General features: G+C 35.2%; 1 protein-coding gene across 12 annotated transcripts in view; it reads left to right on the top strand.

Annotated features, from left to right (window-relative positions):
- PHF14 (PHD finger protein 14) overlaps positions 1–19345 on the top strand; it is a 198449-nt gene that overhangs the window by 47438 nt on the left and 131666 nt on the right. For all 12 annotated transcript variants that reach the window (XR_010126939.1, XR_010126938.1, XM_054494329.2 and 9 more), the window contains exons 6-11: positions 1681–1792; positions 7946–8083; positions 14816–14962; positions 15595–15865; positions 16162–16268; positions 17926–18021. Coding sequence is in view for 10 of the 12 variants with exons in the window: in XM_054494329.2 (XP_054350304.1) it covers positions 1681–1792; positions 7946–8083; positions 14816–14962; positions 15595–15865; positions 16162–16268; positions 17926–18021 (871 nt within the window). In the remaining 2 variants the exon portion in view is untranslated. The remainder of the gene's footprint in view (positions 1–1680; positions 1793–7945; positions 8084–14815; positions 14963–15594; positions 15866–16161; positions 16269–17925; positions 18022–19345) is intronic.

Below are 19345 nucleotides of genomic sequence, written 5' to 3'. Positions count from 1 at the left end.
TCTGTTTTTTGGTGGTTTTATGTGATGCTTATTTCCTGTTCCTTTCCCCAGTCAACATCTGTCATAATAGCTCCAAGCAAAATTAATGGTAAAGTAACAAGGAAGATTTTTTTTTTAATTTGTAGATTTGTCTTAATTACAAAGTTATAAATAATGTGCATCTAAACAAATGAACCGGAAACTATTTACAGCTGGTATTAAAAGGGACCATAATTGTCTCGGCCATGATTTTCATTGACTTTGATAGGTATTTTAATGAGGACTCAAGTTGGTATCCTCACATGAGTGGTTGGGAGAAATGATATACTTGTATGCCAGTCACATTGAAATGGCAGTTTAAATCTGTAGTACTTGTGTACTACATTTTAAGGTCAGTATGAAGCAAGCAGCCAGCTGTTAGGTTTATCAAAGATAAACTCCTACAGAGTATAGCGACATTTAATACATCAGTGGAGCATGAAAAAACTGAACAAATTAAATTGAGAAAGCAGCTGCTTGTTGAAGATGTGTATCGTTATGTTGAACTCCATAGGATGTATTTGGGAGGTTGGATTAAAACGTTCCATCAAGAAAATCTCAAAACCTTGGATTTTTTTCCCCAATAAAAAAGATAATTTTTAAAAAAATTTAGAACTATTTTTCCCAGTGCCTCTAGAGAATAATTTTTGGTCTTAGTCCTTTAAAATTCATAATGCACCACAAAAACCAGAACCATGTAGCATGCATAGCCTCTTAAGTTGTGATAAAGCAGAATTTGTTGTTAATATATTCACAGGGTTAATAGAGATTTGCTGCTGTGACCCTCTTTCTTACAAAAGTGCTAAGATCTACTGTTTAAATGTCAAAGTCAGTGATCCCACATTTTGTTTTGTTGTAAGCAAGCAGAAAGAGTGCCTAATATATTAAAAACGGTTCAGAGCAGTTTTTAAAAAATGAAATTAGAAACAACTGCAATTTTTTTCAGTGTATTGAAACTCTGAGCATTCTTTGTTTTGGTCTTACAGCATCATTCAAACTTTAATAAATATTTATATTTGGGGCATATAAATTTTAGTATATAGGTTGTATGGTAAACAGATAAGATGAATAAAAATTTGAATTGCTTATTCTGTACCTTTTCCCAGCGGTTTTAACCTGGAAAGGAAGTTAAACTGTATACAAAAATTGTAAAATATGTCCTTAAAGATTATTACCCCAGCAGCTTTTGGAAAAGAGTAACAAGAAAGAGAAATTTTACCTAATTACTGCAGAGTAAATTCACAGTTATTAAATTAGTATCCTTAATTCTCAAAGGGCTTGAAATAATGAATGTGACTACCTTTCCTTGCATATGAAAATGATGTTTTGTTTCATTTGAATAGTAGTTTTATGCAAATATTTAAGAATAGATAAGTGCAAAGTGCAGTGAGTGAATTTTAAGTGAAAGGCAATTATAGTTGTTAGCTCTCAGTTTTGGCTAAGCTGCTGGAAAAGTAATTTCAGTCCCCTTTTTTGTAACTAAGTGTTATTCTGTAGGTGTTTCATATTTTTTAATGATGTGCCTGAGATTGGGAGATTTTAACATTTGATTACAGAATTCTCTTGGTAGTATTTTGAGATGGCAAGTGTTTTATATGTTTGTTTTGTGTGTGGGAATTTTATTACAAGATTTGATAGCAAAATCATATCTTCTCTTCTTAGATGGGTTCATATTGTTTGTGCCCTGTATGTTCCTGGAGTAGCCTTTGGAGATATTGACAAATTACGACCAGTAACACTAACGGAAATGAACTATTCCAAATATGGTGCCAAGGTGAGACACAAAGCATTTTTGATTGCTTGAAAGAGAAAGGTTTTACTTGTTAGTTTACCTGACTTTTTATTTGTATTATGTTGACTGCAGAAATGCTTACTAGGAATCATTCTATTTAGCACTAAATCATTTATTATTGATAGTAGTTTTCCCAGAAAGCCAATAATGTATAAATTCTATACATTCTTAATTTAGAATAACATATGAGGTCAAATGATAATCGGTACTACTACCATTTCCCTGGCACTGTTCACAATGCCTAATACATAGACCAAAACCTTATTTACAATTAGTTGGATCAAATATAAGCCTAATTTCTGACTTTACTTTTGAAGTGGAATTTGTCAAAATTATGAAAAATAATATTAGAAGTGATCTTTGATGCTGTTATTGTAATTGTTTTGGGGCGTGCCATTAACATGCCCTTAATAGATGGTGAACTTAATTGATATATGTTATGTGTGTTCTGACTGCTTCACCAACCTGGTGTTCCCCTTTCTCCCTGAATTGGTTGGGGCCTCTCTGTTCACTGAGACACAGTGAAATTGAAATTTGGCCAATTAGGGCTGGGTGCGGTGGCTCACGCCTATTATCCCAGCACTTTGGGAGGCCAAGGTGGGCAGATCACCTGAGGTTAGGAGTTCGAGACCAGCCTGGCCAACATGGCAAAACCTCGTCTCTACTAAAAATACAAAAAATTGGCTGGGCATGGTGGCGCGTGCCTGTAATCTCAGCCACTCAGGACGCTGAGGCAGGAGAATCGCTTGAACCCAGGAGGCGGAGGTTGCAGTGAGCTGAGATTGCGCCATGGCACTCCAGCCTGGGTGACAGAGTGAGACTCCATCTCAAAGAAAAAGAAAAAGAAATTTGGCCAGTTAATAATTCTACAGTGGCCTCTAAGTGTTCAAGTGAAAGGAAGAGTCATACATCTGTCACTTTAAATTAAAAGCTAGAAATGATTAAGCTTAGTGAGGAAGGCATGTCGAAAGCCTAGGTAGGCCAAAAGCTGGGCCTCTTCTGCCAAATAGCCAATATGTCAGTGCAAAGGAAAAGCTCTTGAAGGAAATTAAAAGTGCTACTCCAGCAAACACATGAATGATAAGAAAGTGAAGCAGCCTTATTGCTGATAATGGAGAAAATTTTAATAGTAGGGATAGATCATAGCAGTCACAGCATTCCCTTAAGCCAAAACCTCATCCAGAGCATGACCCTAACTGTTCAATATTGTGAAGGCTGAGAGAGGTGAGGAAGCTGCAGAAGAAAGGTTGGAAGCTGCAGAAGAAAAGTTGAAAGGTAGCAGAGGTTGGTTCATGAGGTTTAAGGAAAGAAGCCATCTCCATAATATAAAAGATGAAGAAGATGCAGCAGGTACTGATGGAGAAGCTGCAGCAAGTTATTCAGAAGATTTAGCTAAGACAAATGATGAAGATTCATACATTCAACAAAGATTTTCAATGTAGGTGAAACAGTCTTCTATTGGAAGAAGATGCCATCTAGGACTTACCATAGCTAGAGAGGAGAAGTCACTGTCTGGCTTCTAAGGGCAGGTTGTCTCTCTTGTTTAGAGGTGAATGCAGCTGGTGACTTTAAGTTGAAGCCAGTGCTCCTTTACTATTGTGAAAATCCTAGAGCCCTTAAGAATTATGTTAAATCTACTCTGCCTGTACTCTGTAAATGGAACAACAAAGCCTGTACACAGCACATCTGTGTACAGCATGGTTTACTGGATATTTTAAGCCCCTTGTTGAGACTTACTGCCAGAAAAAAAGATTCCTTTCAAAAGATTACTGTTTATCGACAGTGCACCTGGTCACCCAAGAGCTCTGATGAACAAGGAGATTAATGTGTTTTCCTGCCTACTGTCGTAACAGCCATTCTGAAGCCCATGGATCAAGGAGTCATTTTGACTTTAAAGTCTTATTATTTAAGAAATACATTTCATAAGGCTATAGCTGCCATACATAGTGATTCCTCTGATGGATCTAGGCGAAGTAAATTGAAAACCTTCTAGAAAGGAGTCACTTTTCTAGATGTCATTAAGAATGTTTATGATTCATGGGAGGAGGTCAAAATATCCATATTAACAGGAGTTTGGAAGAAGTTGATTACAGCCTTCATGGATAACTTTGAAGAGGTTGAAGACTTCAGTGGAGGAAGTCACTGCAGATGTGGCAGAAATAACAAGATAACTGGAATTAAAAGTGTAGCCAGAGGTGACTGAACTGCTGCGATCTCATGATAAAAATTTGAACAGATGAGGAGTTACTTCTCATGGATGAGTGAAGAAAGTGGTTTCTTGAGTTGGAATCTACTCCTGGTGAAGATGCTATGAACATTGTTAAAATTACAACAAAAGACTTAGGATATTAAATAAACTTGATTGGTTAAGCAGCAAGAGGGTTTGAGAGGATTGACTCCAATTTTGAATGAAGTTCTACCATGGGTAAAATGCTGTCAAATAGCATCACGTGCCACAGAGAATTCTTTCATAAAAGGAAGGATGAATCTATGCAGCAAACTTCATTGTTGTTTTATTTTAAGAACTTGCCAGCCGGGCACGGTGGCTCACACCTGTAATCTCAGCACTTTGGGAGGCCGAGGTGGGCGGATCACGAGGTCAGGAGATCAAGACCATCCCGGCTAACACGGTGAAACCCCGTCTCAACTAAAAAAATACAAAAAATTAGCCGGGCGTGGTAGCAGGTGCCTGTTAGTCCCAGCTACTCGGGAGGCTGAGGCAGGAGAATGGTGTGAACCCGGGAGGCAGAGCTTGCAGTGAGCCGAGATCGTGCCATTGCCCTCCAGCCTAGGCGGCAGAGTGAGACTCTGTCTCAAAAAAAAAAGAAAAAGAAAAAGAAAGAAATTGCCAGGCTGGGTGTGGTGGCTCACGCCTGTAATCCCAACACTTTGGGAGGCCGAGTTGGGTGGGTCACCTGAGGTTGGAGTTTGAGACCAGCCTGGCCAATGTGGCAAAACCCTGTATCTACTAAAAATACAAAAATTAGCTGGGTGTGGTGGCACATGCCTGTAACCCCAGCTACTCAGGAAGCTGAGGCAGGAGAATCACTTGAACCCAGGAGGTGGAGGTTGCAGTGAGCCGAGATTGCACCACTGCACTCCAGCCTGGGTGACAGAGCGAGACTCCATCAAAAAAAAAAAAAAAGAAGAGAAATTGCCACAGCCACTCCAACTTTCAGCAACCACCACCACCCCCATCAGTCAGTGGCCATCCACATCAAAGCAACATCTTTCACCAGCATAAAGATTATGACTTGCTGAAGGCTCAAGTGATCATTAGCATTTTTTAGCAATAAAGTATTTTTAAATTAATGTACATACATTTTAAAAATACATAATGTTATTATACATTTAATAGACTACAGATAGTGTAAACCTAACTTGAAAATACATGGAGAAACTAAAAAATTCTCGTGATTTGTTTTATTGTGATACTTTATTGAAGTGGTCTGGAGCTGAACTTGGGTTATCTCTGATGTATGCTTGTAAATTTAACAGAGGTTATTTGAGCATTAACAGATGTATTTATTGGGCAGCACTTACAACTAGAAAAGGCTCAGAGATGCCCACTTCAATAGTGTGAGCAGTGGGCTTCTATTGGCTGAATGTGGAACCAAAGTAAGGAAATTACTTAATTGGCTACAGCTGTGTTGTTTTTCTATATGGGTATGATTTAATAGAAAGTGTCCAGTTACATTATCTGATATCTAGTTGGCTGTTGTGGTTAGTTGAAGCTTGTTTTTTATTTTATTTTATTTTATTTTTTTTAATTTAATGTATTACAAGGAATTTTTCTAAATTAAATTTCACCTTGTGTAAGGTTCCATGTACAGAAACAGGTCCAGGCTAATTTCCTCTTGCTTATTTTGCTTTAAGAAAACATCACTGGGAAACTGAGTTGAAAATTAGGTACTCTCTAGCTTCTCTGCAAAATCGGATACAATGTTTTAAGTCATGACTGGGACAGCCTTCTAGACCACATTGTCTACTCATTTTCCAATCTGAATTATGTTCCCCTGTGTTCTCAGTTGCTTAGTTCACTAGCATTTTATTTATTTTTTTTTTTTTATTTTTTTTTTTTTTTTATTTTTTTTTTATTTTTTTCTTTTCTTATTTTTTTTTTTTTTCTTCTTTTATTATTATTTATTATTATTAAACTTAAGGTTTTATGGTACATGTGCGCAATGTGCAGGTAAGTTACATATGTATACATGTGCCATGCTGGTGCGCTGCACCCACCAACTCGTCATCTAGCATTAGGTATATCTCCCAGTGCTATCCCTCCCCCCTCCCCCCACCCCACAACAGTCCCCAGAGTGTGATGTTCCCCTTCCTGTGTCCATGTGTTCTCATTGTTCAATTCCCACCTATGAGTGAGAATATGCGGTGTTTGGTTTTTTGTTCTTGCGATAGTTTACTGAGAATGATGATTTCCAATTTCATCCATGTCCCTACAAAGGACGAGTTCACTAGCATTTTAAATGATTCAGGCAATTGAGGAAGATTCTGTTTTCTTTGATAGATTGTTTTATAGTCTAAAAAGGCTGTCAGGAATATTTTCCTTATATTCACTCTGAAATCCCTTGCTCAATTTCAACATATTACATGAAATTACCCAGATAATTATTCTAAACAATATGTCTCTGTTCACAGTGTGGACATCCTTTAAATAATTTAATTTCTCTTTATCTATCTCTCTCAATCTCATGTTTAGATTGCTATTTGCCAGTATATTATACCATTTATGTTCTACTGTTATTAGAGAAATTATATTAACTAGGCAGTAGAATGTCAGAATTTGACTATTGAAATTTTTAAATTTTCCTTGTATTTGTTTCCTTCTTATGTAGTTCACTTTGAATACTTATATTAAACAATTCTTTAATTGTCCACTGTCAGTCTTTCATAATTTAACATCTTTTTCTTTTATGATGATTTCTGTTACCAGAGTTGTTTAAACTTTTAGACTAGCTAGTCCCCCCTTTTCTTTTAAGAGATAGTTAAAGGAATAAAAAAAAAATAAATCTGAGAGGATTTGGGGTAATTTCAACAGTTCATACCTTGGTTTTATAAATTTTCTTTTTTTATACAGAAAGAATGTAAATAATTGACTGTGTTGTGTATTACTACCAATTTCACCTGATTATTTACCTAAAATTACTTTTAGTTGTCTTAAAGATATTTAAAACATGCATGATTTCTAGGTTGTAATGCCTAGATTTTTTGTTGGATTTTCTCTGGTCTCTTGCTGCCTTTTCCAAGCAATTTTATATTGTTTAAGAATTAGTATAGCTTGATGGTGGTCTTTAAAGTAAGATTGTCCTGGTTTGAAGCCTTACATTTACTTTCTTTGTTATTTTTGGCAAGCAGATTTCTTAACTTGTCTTTAATTTCCTCATGTGTAAAATGGGAATAGTTATATTACCTCTTCTTCATAGTAGTTGTGTTTAATGATTACATATATTTATACATATAGTCCTTAACTTATGATGGGTTTACATCCTGATAAATCCATTGTAAATTTAAAATATTTTAAGTTGAAATTAATTTAATACACCTAACTTACTGAGCACAGCTTAGTGTTGCCTACCTTTAATATGCTTGGAACACTTACATTAGCCTACACTTGAACACAATCATCTGACACAAAACTTTATTTTATAATAAAATGTTAACTATCTCATGTAATTTATTGAAAACTGTACTGAAAATGGAAAACAGAATGGTTGTATGGGTACTGAAAGTGTGGTTTCTGCTGAGCGTGTATTGTTTTTGCAACATTGTAAAGTTAAAAAATTAGAAATGGAACTATTGTAAACTGGGGACTATCTGTATATGTAAAGTGCTTAGAATAGTGACTGGCACATAGTAAGTCCTCAAATAATTTTAATTATGGTTGTATTATTATTTATTATCATTAAATTAGTTGAATTTTGATTTATTTGAACCATATAGGTAATTACGTTTTTTCATATAAAGTCTTGGCTCGCCTACGATTATTGTTTGTATTGGTATGTAATTGGTTCATTATTTGTATTTAGCATTTTAAATATTTAGTGGACACTTTGTATGAGAATGCAGTCTTTAGTCTGGAAATAAGTTTGCTTTGAGAATTTTTCTGTTACTTTGTTGTAGGAGTGTAGCTTTTGTGAAGACCCTCGCTTTGCTAGAACTGGGGTTTGCATTAGCTGTGATGCAGGGATGTGCAGAGCCTATTTCCATGTGACCTGTGCTCAAAAGGAAGGTCTGCTTTCAGAGGCAGCAGCAGAAGAGGTAGGTTTATTTAAACCCATAGTTGGTGAACATGTTCACAAGATATCTTTTGACTCTATGTCCTATAATAAGTGTAAATAATAAAAGAAATTTTAACATTTATTCTTAAAGATGTTGCCAGGATCACTGTTCTAAAACTTTAAGAGTAAATGTCTATGAGTTTTGTCAGTTTTAAAGCTAGTCAGACATTTGGAAAACATTAAAATTTTTATAATAGCATATTTTATACGAGAATCTGAAACTGCATTTGGGTAACCTTGCTCTATTTTTCTTTAAATAAAATAATTACTGTGTCTTTACTATCTCTGTTACTATCTCTTTACTGTTACTTTTAATTCCATAATATTCCTTTCAGATTTATTGGCTTTACATTAAAAAATCAGTTGTTTTCAGTGTTTTGGGGACTGGTTAAGATTCGTTCAAGTATTCTGAGTTTAAGACTATTTTCATTACACTATAAAAATGTTATTTACTTTTCTGAACTCTGTTCTTTCATGAGTATTAGTGGAGACTTCCAGAGATTACATAACAGTATAATAGAACCCAATGAATGTAGAAACAATTTTGAGAATCCAGCTACCTTTTTTTATGTCAGTTATCTAGACATTAGTATGTAAAATGTAAAACAGTGCCACTCTCCTCACTCAATTTTTGTGTGTATGTGAATTGTATTTAGTAAAAGTGTATACTTCTGTAATGGACCCATTATTTAAAATAAATTAATGAATATTGCAAAAAATTTTCAGTTTTAATTTTTAATATGGTAACTCTAAAATATAACTCACATAAACCCTTTAGAGTCCTCAGTAATTTTTAAGAATGTTAACAAATTGTGAGCAGGTTCAGTTCATTCCTTAAGCTTACATAGTAATGAATGTTTATTCAGTAATTTTTATTGCATATTCATGATGGCTTTATGGTAATAATCTAAGCCTCTCCTTGTTATGTTTTTTCTTTTATTGGGTAAATTTTGTTTATTGTGCTGAGATTTTATCTTAGTACATTTATTTCATTTCCAGAAAGTAAGCAAAGATACTCTGATGAAGAAAATTTGTAGAAAAAAATTTGAAGGATATATTTTATGAATAAACATCTTATAGGAATTGTATTTTTGATACATGTAGCTGTTTTTGATACATATAGCTGTTCCAGTCTCTTCATTTATATAGCTGTTCCAGTCTCTTGATTTTAAGGAGTTGTACTTTGGTGAAGGCTACTAGATGAACAGTGAGCATCTTCTCAGCTACTAGGTAGACATAGAGTTATAATTATACGGTAAAGGTAGTCTGGATTCCTCATAGCTACAACTCAGGATGGTGGACAAAAGTACAAGAGGGCAATACAGGTGAGAGTTAGAGGACCAGATAAATACTACGTAAATACTTGGATCAGGGAATCTATAGGATAAGGTTAGTTGTCTACTTCTGGAAAACTTTGAGCTTTGCAGTTAGTAGGGTTCTTTTGGAGCCAGTGGAGAGCTTTCTTTTTTACTGTGGTAGTTTGGATTCCTTTGCACAGCATCGTATGTCATCATTTTTGGCAAGATGGCAGCTAGTTAATTAACAAAAATGTGTGAAGCAGCGATGTTTGGGACAGTGGGGTGTAATGGAGTTACGGGATTTGGAGAGTGCATCTCCTTCTGAAGGCATGCAAATTAAATGAAACTAAACATAATATTAAGCTACATAGTTTACATTCTGTGGTCTGTGTATCTTACCTATAAGCTAATTTGAGGAAATTTACAGGGAAACAGATACATTAGGATGTGAGAATTAGCCCTGAGGCATCTTCCTTGCCTTGCTGTGTCCCTTGATTAATTAGGTGGGAGCCCTGGATACTGGAATAATAAAATGCAACTTTTCTCCCTATTCACTACCTTACTCAGTGTGCTATTGTTTTGGGGGGAAATGATTTAAAGCATATTTACATATATATGTTACTGGTTTCTTGTTACAAACAGAGAATTAGAAAATCCTAAATGTTTTCTGAACGATGTTTCAAAACCCAGGATATTGCATGAATCAATATTAATGAAGTTTGCATTTGACAGTAATCATTCTGTTAAAATGAAGATCTTGTCTATTTCTAGATGGTTGTACTTATGTACATAAGGATTTATGTAATGTAATAGCATTTAAAATTAAGAAACACATTTTAAACTAAAATAGATCTATGTTTGTAAGCATGTCTTGCCGTCTATTTCCATTTTATACTCTTTAGACATTCTAGGGAACTTTTCAAAAGACTATATCAAGTTGGATTTACTACTTTTTCATGGTGGTTTTATATAGGCTGTTAAAAAAAAAGGTTGAAAAATAGAATAAACATATCAGTTTCATCTAATGACATTGTATACCTTTCTGTATTTTTTATGACTTTGTATAGCCTTCTGACATAGTCCTTTATCTCATTGGTGAGAATCCATATGACATTTCTATTCTTTTTCATCTACTTTGTGAATATTCCAGATTTATTAAGAATAGTCAAAGCATGTTGTGACACAACATGCTTTATTAGAAGGATATTTAAAACCATGTTATGACACAACATCTTATTTTTAAAACTGAACTATAGGGCTGGGTGCAGTGGCTCATGCCTGTAATCTCAACACTTTGGGAGGCCAAGGCCAGAGGATTGCTTGAGGCCAGGAGTTTGAGGCCAGTTTGGGCAACATAGCAGGACCCCATCTCTACAAAAAAAAAAAAAAAAAAAATAGCTGGGTGTGATGGTGCCTGTAGTCTGAGCTACAAGAGAGGGCGAGGTGGGAGGATCACATATACCCGGGAGTTTGAGGTTGCGTTGAACTATGTTCTCACCACTGCACTCAGCCTGGAGAACAGAGTGAGACCCTACCTCTAAAAATTTTAAATAAATAAGTAAAAAAATACTGAGCTATTGTGCAGGCTCAGTTATGCTGACTACAACTTATGTTACTGTGTTTTACATTATATAGTCTAAAGTTACTTATAGTGCAAGTAAGCCATATGGTAGTTTCTTCTGTAATTAAAGTATAATTTGGTGCTATTGAACATTGCTGTACTCTGTTATGTAGAAAATTATATTTGAAACAATATAAAACCGGGTGTGGTGGCACACACCTGTAATCCCAGTACTTTGGGAGGCCAAGCCAAGGAGGATCTCTTGAGGCTGGCCTCAAGAGGATTTTGAGATGAGCCTGGGCAACATAGCAAGACCCAATCGCTACACAAAATGTAAAAATTAGCCAGGTGTGGTGGTGTGTGCCTATAGTCGTAACTGCTCAGGAGGCTGAGGTGGGAGGATTGCTGAGCCCAGAAGTTCAAGATTTCATTCTGTTAGAGCATATATAGCTGAGGTGGGGTGGACAATAATATTGATAGTGCATAATTAAGAAGATAAGTTTGATATGCCATTAGGTTATTATTGTATTTAAATGTTTCTGGTTTCAGTAAACACATCAATTTTACTATTAAGATACCAATAAAGCGTATGTGTGTTCTTCAAATACACTGTTTTTACAAGTGCCAGGTAAGGTTCTCAATGTACAAGACTGAAGTTGTGTCTTCTTTCAGTTTATATGACTTTGATCTGCTATGTCAGTTTTACCCAGGGAGCTTTGTTTAAAAAAAAAAATTTTTAAGATTCTAGACCAAATCTTGCCGTCTAGAGGACCACAAGCTAAACTTAATCCATAGATGGATTTTGTTTGTTAGGAGTGGAGTTAAAAAAGAAAACCTTGAATTTAAATGACTTTAGATGGGGCATTCCAGTTTGCCACAGGCTGTAAATTCTCACAGGCCCCAGCATTTACTAACTGCTCTCATCATTCATTTTTGTCTTATATTTTTCTGGCGTCTTTTAGGTCTCCTTCCTCCATTTATGTTGACTGTTACTGCTTCTCAAGGCATTTGCATTTAAGGCCCTTGCCTCAGCTCTGCTGAGTCAGAATTTGCAGAGTTGGGCTCTAGTAACCTCTATTTAGAAACCTGCTTAAATGAATCTGATGACAGTCAGGTAATGGTTAAGGAAGATGGATCTTACATACTGGACATAGGTCTTGGTTCAGCAACTTAACCTCTCTGGCTTTCAGTTTTCTATCCATAAAATTGATATTAAAATGGTAGAACCCACCTCATGTGGTAGTGGTGAAGGTTAAAGAGATAGTATATACAAAAGCACATGTGCTTATTTCATGGTAGAGATTCAGAAACATGTTTTTCCCTTTCTGTCTTCCACTGGGAGTAGGATCTTGAAAGCTCCATTTCTCTAAGCAGGTTGAAGGGATTTTCCATGTCAACCAATGCATTAATTAGGACACTATTTTGACTGGTTTAACAAAACCAAGTAACGAGTTGCTTAAACAAAGAAGAAGTTGAATTCACTCTAATATACAATTCCAGGCTGATTGGATACTGAGGGGAGTTTGGTTCCAGGGATTAGTTCCCTTCTTTCTTCTTGCTTCACCTTCCTTTAGTCTGTTGCACTCTCCTATACAGTCAAAGATGGTTTATCACCATCTTGACTGGATTCTTCTTCATTGGAAGTAGCAAAGAGGAGGTTAAGAGTAGGCAGCTTCCTTTCAAGGGCATGGTCTGGGAATTTCATACAACTTATTGGCCAGAACTTAATCACATGGCCACATCTAGCTGTGGGGAGGCTGGATCAGATAGTTTCTAGCAGGGTAGCCATATGCCCAGTAAAAACTCATAGGGTTCTAGTACTAATGGGAAGAATGGATATTGTAAGACAGTTAGTAGTTTCTGCCATAGTAAGTAGTGGTGTTTTTCTTAAGTCAGAGTCTTGGTCCAAATGCTTAACTCACCTATGCAAGCATGAATCCCATCTCTAATGACTCAATTTCAACCTCATTTACTTTGAAACATTAGAATAATTATCTAGATCTGGGTATTTGGGCTGAGGTTCGGTATAATCTTTATTTCCATTTAACATCTCTGTCACCAAGATTTAGAGCATGTCATGAGAAAGCAGCTGTTTGTATGTGTTAATGTAGTCTCCTAACTAAATTTTTGTATTTTATTTTTAAAGCTATATGAAGTAATTATAAGTAAACCCTGTTTTACTTAATGTGGTAACTGAGGCCCAGAGATGTTAAGCAATTTTTTGAAGTCGCATAGCCAGTAAATGATAGAGTCAAGATTTGTATCCAGGTTTTTATGTCTTCAAATTCTGTGATACGCATTGCTGTACTGTGACGTCTATAGATATCACACTACAGAATTGCCTCATATGCTTTTTTTTTTTTAATATTAAGGACACATTAGATATTTTTTTCTATTCTTATATGTCTCTCCTCGGTAGTGTTGTCATTTCTCTTTGGGTTGTAAAACTCTATTTAGAGGCACTTTTGACCTAACTTAGAGGAAAAACTAATAGCTTATGTTTACTGTTCCTTTTTGGGACAGACATAAAGAATGAACAGCCTGTTGTTTTGTTAGCAATTACATTGTAAATTACTTTTTTGGACTACATCTTTACAAGTTGTTTTTGATAGAATAAATCTTTTTTGTACACTACTTTTTATGAATGAAAATGTACTGTTAGGCTATGAGAGAGCTGTAATTCCACTTGAGTTTTTAGGGAAAGAGTTAAGGGTATAACTTAAATTTTTTTATTGACAGGGCTTAGAATTTCTTAATTCTATTTTTTTTTTTTTTTGAGACAGAGTCTCACTCTGTCACCCAGGCTGGAGTGCAGTGGCGCGATCTCGGTTAATTACAACATCTCCCACCTGTGTTCAAGCAATTCTCCTACCTCAGCCTCCTGAGTAGCTGGGATTACAGGCGCATGCCACTGTGCCTGGCTAATTTTTGTACTTTTAGTAGAGACAGGGTTTTGCCATGTTGGCCAGGCTAGTCTCGAACTCCCAACCTCAAGTGATCTGCTTGCCTCGGTCTCCTAAAGTGCTGGGATTACAGGCATGTGCCACCGCACCTGGCCCTTAATTCTATTTTTATCCTCAGTAGAATCTGTCCATTGTTAGCCAGTTAGAAATGCCACACTTATCTTGTTGGCTAGTCTAATATTGTTGTTTTGCAATATTAGTTTATGTATGCATAACTTTAATATTTAATGATTATTTCTACTTAAGATTATTAAAATCCTATTTGTTTTAAACAGTGACTTTTAAAAAAAATACAGCTGGCCCTCCGTGTCCGTGGATTACACATTCTTAGATTCAACCAACTGCAGATCGAAAATGTTTGGAAAAAAAAAAGTGTAATAAAAAAGAATACAAATATAAAACCAATACAGTGTAACAACTATTTGCACATTTACATTTGTGTATTAGGTATTATAAGTAATGTAGAGATTGCTTAAAATATGTGGGAGAATACATGTAAACTAGATGCAAATACCACACCATTTAACATAAGACACTTGAGCATCCACAGATTTTGGTATCCTTGAGGGGCCCTGGAACCAGTCCCCCATGGATATTGAAGGGCTACTATACAAGTACACCCAAATAATACATTATATTTGATTTCAATATATTTAAACCCACAGGCCCTTTAAAGAAAAAAGTTGTTGGTAATTTGAAGTTGACATACAAGATCAAGTTTCTAAAGAAGTAATTTTTATCATTATGTACAAAAATTATTTTTGTAATTTATTAGACGTAACTAGCACTAGTAGATTCTTTGAAAAGGAAGTAATATTCTTTTGTGTTAGGTCTTTTATGACTCTTTGGAGTACAAATGTTCACTATTTTTCTGTGCTTTTTTTGTATAGGATATAGCAGATCCATTCTTTGCTTATTGTAAGCAACATGCAGATAGATTAGACAGAAAGTGGAAGAGAAAAAACTACTTGGCTCTACAGTCCTATTGTAAAATGTCTTTGCAAGAGAGAGAGAAGCAACTATCACCAGAAGCACAGGTATGGGATTCATGTCAAAACCCGTATGTTTTTGTTTTAAGGTTATGTAAGGATTTTACGTCTTGTGTGGTTTCCAGTGACATGTGAAGTATAATAGGAAGTTTGGTTAGTTACCTAGGAAATGGATTGTGATTAAGGTAAATAGTGAGTATAATTTTTGGCTGAATACAGTACTCCTCATTTAGTCAAACAGAGCAGTCCTTTATAAAGTATATTTTCACATTGAAAAACGTGACTGTGAGGAAATTACTCTTATCAGTGCAGTATATTGACTACATCTTGTTTCAGTCTGTTCAAAGGATTTAGTCAGTTTGCCTATATTTAAAATATAATTTTATATACATTAAACCTATAGAGACAATAGCAGTTATTAAGAAGAGAAACTTAAGCTTAATTAGTTTCTCAAAACTCTGATTATAAGTTAGGACAGTTGTTACTAGGGGCAGATATAGTTTATTGTAACTCAAAAATTATACAGTATACCTTAAGGATCATTCATACCTATAATTTGCTTTGGTGTGAGAAGTTCTGATTATCTTTCTGTGAACATGGGAATAAAAATCAATGTAAAAATCTTAAGGAACATGTTTCATTTTATTATCTTTTAAAATTTGAATACATTTCTTTTATAGGCAAGGATCAATGCCCGGCTTCAGCAATATCGTGCCAAAGCAGAACTAGCTCGATCTACCAGACCCCAGGCCTGGGTTCCAAGGGAAAAATTACCCAGACCACTCACCAGCAGTGCTTCAGCTATTCGTAAACTTATGCGGAAAGCAGAACTCATGGGGATCAGTACAGATATCTTTCCAGTGGACAATTCAGATACTAGTTCTAGTGTGGATGGAAGGAGAAAACATAAGCAACCAGCTCTCACTGCAGATTTTGTGAATTATTATTTTGGTCAGTATAGACACTGATACATGCACATTTTCACTGAGAACAATTTGTTAATGAAAATGTTTGATATACTGTTAATTTTTAGAAATTTATTAGCCATGCTGCATATATCATGGAGGGATGTTTATTTTCCTAATATGTTGTGGGTTTTTACAAAATGCTAGGTTCATTTATTTGTGAATATACTTAAAAGTTTTAAACTATGTAGGTTTATCAATGTGATCATCTTTATAGCTAGTTTCTTCCTATGTCAGTTTTTACTTCCTACTAAAGTAAAATTGGATATTTCATTTAAATAGAGAGAAATATGCGCATGATTCAAATTCAGGAAAATATGGCTGAACAAAAGAATATAAAAGATAAATTAGAGAATGAACAAGAAAAGCTTCATGTAGAATATAATAAGGTAAGTTAGCTACAAAATATGCAACATAATGTGATAGATCTTAGTGATGATTTCTTTTGTGAATGTATGGCATTTCTTTTATGTTTTATTTTTAATTTCTTCTGGAGCTCTTTGGCTTTTCCCTATAACTCCTACTCCTCATTAGCTTCATTATCATCACCGTCTCTTACTGAGCACTTTGTGTGCCAGGCATAATTTTGATCTCTTTACGTGTATTATTTAATTCCCAGCTTAACTTTATAGTGTAGGCTATAATCATTGCTTCCATTTTCAGGGAGAAAACTGAATCCTGAAGAAGTTAAATAATTTGCCCAGGTTCACACAAGTAGTCAAGTAACAGACTTGACAAATGAAGTCAGTTGGTGTGAGGCCAACTCATCTGACTCTGTTCTCTATTTCTAACCAATAAACATTGCTATAGAGCTTCACTTTCTAAGTTTGTAGAAAATTTAGAAACTTTTCTTTAAATTATTATCTTGAATTATATTATAATGTTTGGAATAAAAATTTCCAAATTTGAGTTTTCGTGTACCTCTTCATCCTAATGAGAAAAGATTCAAAAAGAAATATCTTATAAAAGCAAAATGTGGTTAAAATGTCATACCAAGTATAACTTGACATATAAAACGGGTATTGACTTCTTGTTAGAAAACATTTTAAGTCATAAAAAAATAGTAGGAAGTACGTTTCCAATAATCAGCTACACTGTGTAGTAAAAAGAGTACCTGGAATTAGATTCAGAGGACCTGGGGATTCTTGCTAGTTCTGTGATCTTGGCCAACTCACAAAAACTCTATGATCCTTAGTTTTTTTAATTGGGAAAATAGTGGAAATACATCTTGATAGAGTCACAAGGATTAGTTAGCAGAAGGTGATGTTATATAACAAACTGTAAAAGAAGGTATAAACGTAGTTATCATTATTGGTAAAAATGCCAGCAGAAAACAAAATGCTTACAGCAACAAATACTGCTGAATAATTGGATAGCCTTGTCTCTCAGTGGTATTGTGGCTTGAATATATTAAAAATATATGGAGGCCAAGCGCAGTGGCTCCTGCCTGTAATCCCAGCACTTTGGGAGGCCGAGGCAGGTGGATCACGAGGTCAAGAGATCGAGACCATCCCAGGAGTTTGAGACCAGCCTGGCCAACATGGCAAAACCCCATCTCTACTAAAAATACAAAAGTTAGCTGGGCATGGTGGAAGGCGCCTGTAATCCCAGCTACTCGAGAGGCTGAGGCAGGAGAATTGCTTGAACTGAGGAGGTGGTGGTTGCAGTGACACAAGATCGTGCCACTGCACTCTAGCCTGGGCGACAGAGTGAGACTCCATCTCAAAAAAAAAAAAAAAATAGATCGAGACCATCCTGGCCAACATGGTGAAACCCTGTCTCTACTAAAAATACAAAAATTAGCTGGGTGTGGTGGTGCACACTTGTAGTCCCACCTACTCGGGAGACTGCAGCAGGAGAATCGCTTGAACCCCAGAGGCGGTGGTTGTAGTGAGCTGAGATCGTGTCATTGCACTCCAGCCTGGTGACAGAGTGAGACTCTGTCTCAAAAAAAAAAAATTATATATCTATATGGAATAGAAATGTGGATATTTCTTAAATTGTCAGATATTTTAATGAAGTTTACTAATTTGACTTACTTTGTAGCTATGTGAATCTTTAGAAGAACTACAAAACCTGAATGGAAAACTTCGAAGTGAAGGACAAGGAATATGGGCTTTACTAGGCAGAATCACAGGGCAGGTTAGTTTCTTTCCAATTGCTGTCTCCTTCAGTTCTTTCTCCCTATATGATTTTCAAAGAACAGATTTTTGATACAACTGTCATTTGACTAACCGAAGAATTCTGTTTGATCGGGGCCTAATCCTTTGGGATAGTGATTCCTGCTTGAAATACAACTAGAGCATTGGAAGCTGCCTACTGAGAACCTCTAGTTTAATTTGGTTGTTTCAACAGCTATCTTGTGTGCAAATTTTTTTCATTTGCTCTAACTGATTGACCTGTCACTTGTGATGAAGCTTAAGACTTGAAGCATGAGTTTTTCCTACTACATTCTTCTTTCCTTTAATTTAGCAGTTTTGGATTCCTTGCCACATTTTTTTCTTTCCTGTCCTTATGGTGTATTTTTTTTTTCTATTCTTTGGATGTATAATTTAAAATTTAAAAAGGCAAACTAGAGATATTCATTTTTATGTTAATTTGGTTTTCAGCTGTATAAGAGATGGTTTTTTAAACTTTAATGTTAAAATGTATTTTTTCCCCTTTAACAGTAGCTGTGATCGTAGTTATTAAAAAAACTTTATTCATGAACACCTTTAGTCTGTTAAAGTTTTAGTGTTGAATAATTATTGTTAGATGGATTTCTTTGAATGCCTTTTTTAGTACTGTGTATATAATTGATAAATTACGTTTTTCACAAATATTTTTTATTATATTTTTTAAGGATGATGGAGACCCACTGTTTGTGGTCCTTTCACTAAAAAGTAGTTTTATTTGTGAAGGAGCTTTTCGAACAGATATTTTTCATGATACTTGTTTTAGAGGTTTATGGAGAGTCAAATTCATCACACAGCTTATTTGGATATTTTAAGAAGTGATACATACTGATTTGTACTGTGCTATACCAGCTTTGAAGATGCTTTATGTGAAAAGAATGTGTGTGGCTTGTATCCTAAAGAATGTTTTAAAAGGTGAGAATTAGTAGTTGCCTCTGGGAGGATCAGCCTTTGTTCCTGTTAATAGGTTGGTTGATGGATTTTTGGAAGATTATGTTTTATACTTAATATTTAGAGGAGTTAATGTTGAGTATAAGGCTTTAGTTTATTTGCCAAGCTAGCATTATTTTTTGGCTTGATTTGCAAGTTTTTCTTATAAGAATCTCCTGTTTAAAATACTATCTACCATAAAAGACATTTTCATTTATTAAAAGACTTTTAACAGAGGTTTGCAAATTTCCTTTTGCAACTGTAAATACACAGCAGACGTAGAATTCATTTATACTGCTTGTGTGACACTTTTTTTTTCAGTTGGTTGAACAGATGTGGGCCCACCAGGCCACTGAGAAATG

This window comes from Pongo pygmaeus, chromosome 6, assembly GCF_028885625.2.
Source record: "Pongo pygmaeus isolate AG05252 chromosome 6, NHGRI_mPonPyg2-v2.0_pri, whole genome shotgun sequence".
NCBI lineage: Eukaryota > Metazoa > Chordata > Mammalia > Primates > Hominidae > Pongo > Pongo pygmaeus.
Note: the sequence above shows the minus strand (reverse complement) of the source record. Positions and strands in the feature narration are given on the sequence as shown.